We start from the raw sequence: 6,198 nt of genomic DNA, 5'->3' as shown, positions 1-6,198 counted from the left end.
TGGAAATAGATGGTTTTTAAGGTTCCATCCAAATCAAGCCATTCTGGAGTCTCTGAGTGTGTCTATCTTGCCCATGAAATCAGCCATGAAAAGACCTGTTAACAAGGAAAATAAAGCAACTCAATTTGTTCTACTGCCAAATTCATAGAATGACTAGTTAGAAAAATACTCTAATGATGTAGCCATCATTTGCTATTAGTCATCAACAGAAAATCTCTCATCACCAATTAATAGTGCTGTGTCAACCTTTACACCTTCATATAGGGTTTTTATTAAAGCTATCAGTATACCATTATTTATAATATTAAGGAAAAGCTTTTATGATGAACACAATACTTCTTTCTTCAACAGTGGTGATATCTGTTGGTGGCAAATATCTTCCGTACTTATTCTGGACCTCCACGCTGTAAAGCAAAAAATAGACAGAGTTAACTATTTTCCTCTAAAAGAAAGGGAAATTGATATCCAGTCTTCTTTTGCAGTTATAGATTAATAAACAAGTCCTAGATTTAACTTCATTTTTACGCTTTGATTTTTAATCTGTAATGGAACATGCTACATGTCAGAAAAATCATTGCCTGTCATTAATAGCTTATTGTGCCTGATGGAATAATATAAACAATATAAAAACCTCTGCAACCTATATTTGCAGCTGCTCCCTATCCTCTCAGTTGGAAGAAACATGACACTTAGTGACTCTGGAAAGATGAGACAAACAGCCGTAGTAGTAGCTTTGGATTTTTTTTTTACTGCCCAAATTCCAAGGGGCAAAGTAAAAGCAAAGCCCAAGAAACCCACTATAATCTTTATGAGAAATCAGAAATTCACTATTTTGACAAAGTTATTTAACAACTTGCCTTGTGGTTAAAAACAAACAAACAACAAACCAAAAACAGAGGTAAAAAAGTATGTAACTACAGGAAAGTGATTGTTTTATTTTGAATTTAAATAGTCACCCACTTGCACGCTGAAATATAGATTTCCGCTAGTACCATTATACCCTTTAAGTGTCCTCATTTAAGAAAGCTACTGTCTAGCTCTTCAAATTCTGTGCACTCTCCCTTTGTAAGTAAAAATGTTTTCATTTGAAAACTCTTCCAGAAGAAAAGCAGTTCTGCCTTGACTTTCCCATGTTATGCAACAATTGCAAATATTTTAGGCAATACTTGCATCAAGCTTAACTAAAATGCTCCCAACTGTTAGAAGTGCAAAAATTAACTTCCTATTACATAACAGTTTCCAAACTAGTTTTTATGAATTTTGTACTTCAGTCACCTGGCAAGAGCATGAACAGCATTCTGTGCTCCCATATTCAAATTATGCACTAAACAATGGTTATAAAACAAGAAGGGAATATGCTTAGTGTAGGCTCTACCTATCACTGCCTTTCTACCTTTGCTTTAAATATGGATCCTACAGTGACAACACAAGCTACTAATTAGTAAGAGCTGTGAACCTCCTTCATCAAGGATTTGTTGTTTTGGTACTGCGTATCAACACTGCAAAAGCTCTTCTTAACAAAAATTACAATCTATTATCTCGTGCAACTTTTAAGGACCTGCAGAACTACAAAGAAGGTTGGGTAAATAAGAGAACACACAACAATTACTGAGACTTACTTGAATATATTCAATCTCTTCAGCTGACATAAGTTTCCTTCTGTATTTTTGAGGTAAGATTCTTGCTAATTCAGAAGTGTCTGGTGCACCATGTGCCCTACTAACAGGTGAAATATTTTGAAAGGCTTCATTTGAAGCATGAGGTGACGGAACACTTGCTTGTAGAGATTCCTGTACTGAAACCCAGATTGAAAAACAATGTAAAGAAATACAACAAGACTGTACAGTTAATTAGATGAGTGGCAAATAAGCCACTGACAATTAGTTGTGTCCTAACATATATTAATATACTCAACTGACTCAACTTGTTTTTACTGTTACTAAATACATCAAAAGCACAATGAAAATATTCTGAAATTAAAAGATAGTATATTCAAGTGGAAGAAATATTAACACGGAAAGAAAAATGAAATCAGTATATGTCCTAACAAAGCCTTTTTCTCCTGTGGGAAGCTTTCCTTGCAGAGAAAGTATGAGGTATCATAATTGTGTTGTGGAGAGGGTAATGCAGAATGACAGTTCAGATGAATAACCAAGGTCCACTGAGATGATGCTTTTGTCTACTTGCAATTGTAAAGGTGAAAAAGAGGCAGAGGCTTACAGAAAGGTGAACATCACAACAACGACATACACGTGCAACTCTGTACCTGTTTCTAATATTATACAGCAGGGCAGTGTAGTGTATCAAATTATGTCAGTAATGTGCAGAATGAGGATCACATATTGAGTATGAGCAACCAAACTGTTAATGAGATGTAGTGACCAAGTAGCAGGACTGAAAAGTATCAGACCTAGCACTGTAGTTGCTTTAGCTCATATACTGTCTGTTTGGTTTTTTTTTCCTCCCCTGTTTGACAGCATAACCCAATAGTAATACCATAAAATAACTTGGCTGGCCTTTGAAACATAGAGTTTCTAACAGCACAGCCTTGATCTGCAACATTGTTTGGCTATGTCCAAGCAGCAGTCTGGTATGGTGAAACAGTTACTGCCATAGACTTCCAGCAAATAGAAAAAAAAAATACAAGAAAAATACAAGAAAAAATGTATAATGGCAAAATTCTTCAGATGCAGAGCTAATCAAGATGTAAGTAACGTGCTTTTTATGCCTCCGAGAAAGCAGTTGGCATGAGAGGTGGTGTGAGTGACAAAGTTACCCCCCAAAATAGTTCCTGACTAGTTCACAGGTATGGCAGAAGTGGCACTGATAGGCACTGTAGGTACTTTGTAATGCTAATGGATAAACTAATAGAAATAAAAGAATATTTAGATGTCTAAGCAAGCCTTCCAGGAGATAATTCTGGTGCTGAAAACTTTGATGTATCAGAAAAAAAACCCAAAAAAACCCAAAAAAGATAAAAATCAGTAGTGAGCTAAAAAAGGTCAAAACAACCATAAATTCTGAACGAATGAGAGCAGTGTAAGACATCTTTGTAAGATGCTTGCTATTTTAGTAGGACACTCGCTATTTCAGTTTCAAATGCTTTATTGACTCCAAAGAAAAACAGCATACAGCTTACATAGCTGTGATGTCTAAATGTAACTGTACTGGAGATGCTATAAATGTCAACGTAACTATAGGTATAGATTGATGTCTCAAAGATGGCCATGAAAATATATATATTTTCTCCCCTCAGCAGTAATTAATAAGACCAGGAAATGTTTATTGAAATGTACAGTGGGGTAGCTCTGCCACCTGCAACCAAGGTTTTCAATACCACAAACATTAAATACCACAAAAATCAAGAAAAGATGGGATGAGGAAAATGTAACAGCATTTCTGTAATCACTGAATGCTTAAAGCTGCTTTAAACTGACCTTGACACAACCACTTCAGAAGAATATGACCATGTGCAGAGAAGAGACTTTGTGTGAGTAGGAAATCTTAAAGAATCTTGTCTAACCAAGAAACAGATGCAAGAAATAGACATGTATTATGTCTATTCCGCCTGTTGTAGAGGAGACACCAGAGTGACACTGTAGAAATGCAATGAGGAAGGCTAAGGCCCTCTTGGAATTAAACCTTGCCAACAAGGAAAAATGATAACGAAAAAGGTTTTTCGTTAAGTATGTCAACAGTAAAAGGAAGATGAGGGAAAACGTGGGTCCCCTACTAAATGAGATTGGTGCCCTGGTAAAAGCAGATGGTGAGAAGGCAGAGATTCTGAATGCCTTCTTTGCTTCAGTCTTTAATGCTAAGACTAGCTCTCAGGAATCCTGGACCTTGGAGGCAAGAGAGAGAGGCTGGGAGAAAGGAATAGTTTCTGTAGATCAAGGTGGATCTGGCCAGAGAGCACCTAGCCAAAATCCAACAAAAGACAAATCCATGGGCCACAACAGGATGCACCCACATGTGCTGAGAGCTGGCAGAGGAGATTGCTGACCCGCTCTCTATTGTCTTTGAAAGGTCTTGGCAAATGGGAGAGGTGCCTGAGGACTGGAGGACAGCCAGTGTCAGTCTTCAAAAAGGATGAAGAGGATCTGAGAAACTACAGGCCAGTCAGCCTCACCTCTGTCCCTAGAAAGGTAATGGAACAACTTATTCTGGATGCCATCTGCAAGAGAAGTTTATCAGGAGGAGACAACATAGATTCACCAAGGGGAAATCGTGCTTGACCAAGCAAAAGCCTTCTATGATGCCATCACTTTAGGTTAGGTAGATGGGGGGTAGGCAGTGGATGTGTACCTTGGCTTCAGCAAGGCATTTGACACTGGTCTCCCACACCATCCTTACTATGAAACTTAGAAAATATGGGATAGATCAGTGGACAGTGAAGTGGACTGAGAACTGACTGACTCGCAGAGCTCACAGGGTTGTTATCAGCAGTGCACAGTCTGGCTGGAGGCCTGTAACTAGCGGTGTTCCCCAGGGGCTGGTGCGGGATCTGGTCTTGTTCAACATTCTCATCAGTGACCTGGATAAAGGGATAAAGTACACCTTCAAGTTTTCTGACAATACAAAGCTGGGAGGAATGGCTCACACACCTGCAGGCTGTGCTGCCATTCACCAAGACCTGGACAGACTGGAGAGATGGGAGGAACGTGATGAGGTTTAACAAGAGCAAGTATAGAGTCTTGTACCTGGGAGGGAATAGTCTCATGCATCACTACAGGTTAGAGGCTGACTTGCTGGAGAGGAGCTCTCGACTACAAGTCGGCCATGAGCCAGCAGTGTGCCCTTGTTGCTAAGGTCAGTATCCAGAGGTGTGTTAAAATGAACACAGACAGCAGCTTGAGGGAGGGAATCCTCCCCCTCTACTCTGCCCTGGTGAGGCCACATTTAAACTACTGAGTCCACTCCTGGGCTCCACAGTTCAAAAAAGACAGGGATCTCCTAAAAGGAGTCCAGTGGAGGACCACAAAGATGATTAAGGGCCTGGAACATCCCTTGTGCAAGGAAAGGCTGAGTTACCTGGGTTTGTTCAGTCTGGGGAAAAGAAAACTTTGTGTGTGTGTGGGGGGGGGCAATTAAAATTTATGAATATCTAATAGGAGGTGAGAGACTAATGGATGAGGCCAGTCTCCTTCGGTGCCATGCAGCAACAGGACAATGAGTTACAGCCTAAAACTTGAACAAAAAGTTCCGTAAGGTGCAAAAGAACTTCTTTACAGTAAGGCTGACAGAACAGCTAGAACAGGCTGCCCAGGGAGGTTGTGAAGTATCCGTCTATGGAGCTATTCGAGACCCACCTGGACACCCAACTGTGCCACCTACTGTAAGGTACCTGCTCTAGCAGGGGTTTGGAGTCAGTGCTTTCTCGAGGTCTCTTCCTACCCCCATGATTCTGTAAAACAATCCTTTTCCAGAAACCTTACCCCGAATCAGTGGAGGCATTTGGCTGAAGCAGAAAATACGTTCTGGCACAGAACTGGTAAGGCAAAGACATCTGGGGCATGCTGCGTCCCCAGCCAAAATACTTACTTTTAGGCCTGGGACCGCTTTTTCTGTCTGGAAACTTAATCAGCGGAGTATGTGGCTTCACTACCTGCAACGTAACAAGGCAGAAGAGAAATGAGGGGAACAACGCGTTTCCGGACAAACATTAACACCGCAGTAATACAAAGGGCGGTGTTATACAACTCCACACCGCTGCTCCGTGCACTGACAGTGTGACCACCTTCCCCGACGGCCGTTCTGTTTCCACACACGGAGGCACGTCACCCTTGAAGCTATTATTCCTCCGCCCTCGCGTCCCAACAGGGCGGCGCGTTCCCTTCGCGTCCCTCATCACGGCCGGGCCGCACAGGGCGCAGCTCACAGAGCGCCAAGCATCGCACGACCTGCTCCCGGCTCGGCCCCGCCGCACGCCCGCTCCCCACGCCAAGGACACCGCCGGCCCCAAGCCGCAGCCCCTTGCCCAGCCCCCCTCAGGCCCGGCTGACAGCGAGCGGGGCCCGTGGGCCGCGCCGAGATACCGGCCCCGTCATCGCGCCGCTCCCGCTCCGCCCTGCCGGAGGGCGCCGATACCTGCACGACCCGAGTGGCCGCCGCCATCTTGCTGCCCATGGTGACCCCCGCCCCGCAGTGCCGCCCGCACGAGGGGCAGCGCCGCGTCCCGCCTCGTGGGCAGGGCGAGCG

The 6,198-nt window shown here is 42.9% G+C and overlaps 1 protein-coding gene across 1 annotated transcript; it reads right to left on the bottom strand.

Moving 5' to 3' along the window:
- Positions 1–247: 247 nt before the first annotated feature.
- On the bottom strand, positions 248–6,146 carry KGD4 (alpha-ketoglutarate dehydrogenase subunit 4). Its single transcript, XM_015848631.2, has 4 exons — positions 6,088–6,146; positions 5,542–5,605; positions 1,620–1,795; positions 248–404 (listed from the first exon to the last, which is right to left on the bottom strand). Exons 1-4 carry the CDS (start codon positions 6,124–6,126, stop codon positions 387–389), a joined length of 297 nt encoding a protein of 98 aa, XP_015704117.2. The 5' UTR covers positions 6,127–6,146; the 3' UTR covers positions 248–386.
- Positions 6,147–6,198: the final 52 nt, after the last annotated feature.

Source organism: Coturnix japonica, chromosome Z, assembly GCF_054131305.1.
Source record: "Coturnix japonica strain WE chromosome Z, WE-NBRP24, whole genome shotgun sequence".
Classification (NCBI taxonomy): domain Eukaryota; kingdom Metazoa; phylum Chordata; class Aves; order Galliformes; family Phasianidae; genus Coturnix; species Coturnix japonica.
Note: the sequence above shows the minus strand (reverse complement) of the source record. Positions and strands in the feature narration are given on the sequence as shown.

Excerpts from the sequence above, each read along its gene's own strand:
- KGD4 (XM_015848631.2), bottom strand. The coding sequence starts at position 6,126 with ATGGGCAGCAAGATGGCGGCGGCCACTCGGGTCGTGCAG. Across the intron at positions 5,606-6,087 it reads CGGCCACTCGGGTCGTGCAG|GTAGTGAAGCCACATACTCC; the intron begins GTATCGGCGCCC and ends GTTACGTTGCAG. Across the intron at positions 1,796-5,541 it reads AAGCGGTCCCAGGCCTAAAA|TACAGGAATCTCTACAAGCA; the intron begins GTAAGTATTTTG and ends TCTGGGTTTCAG.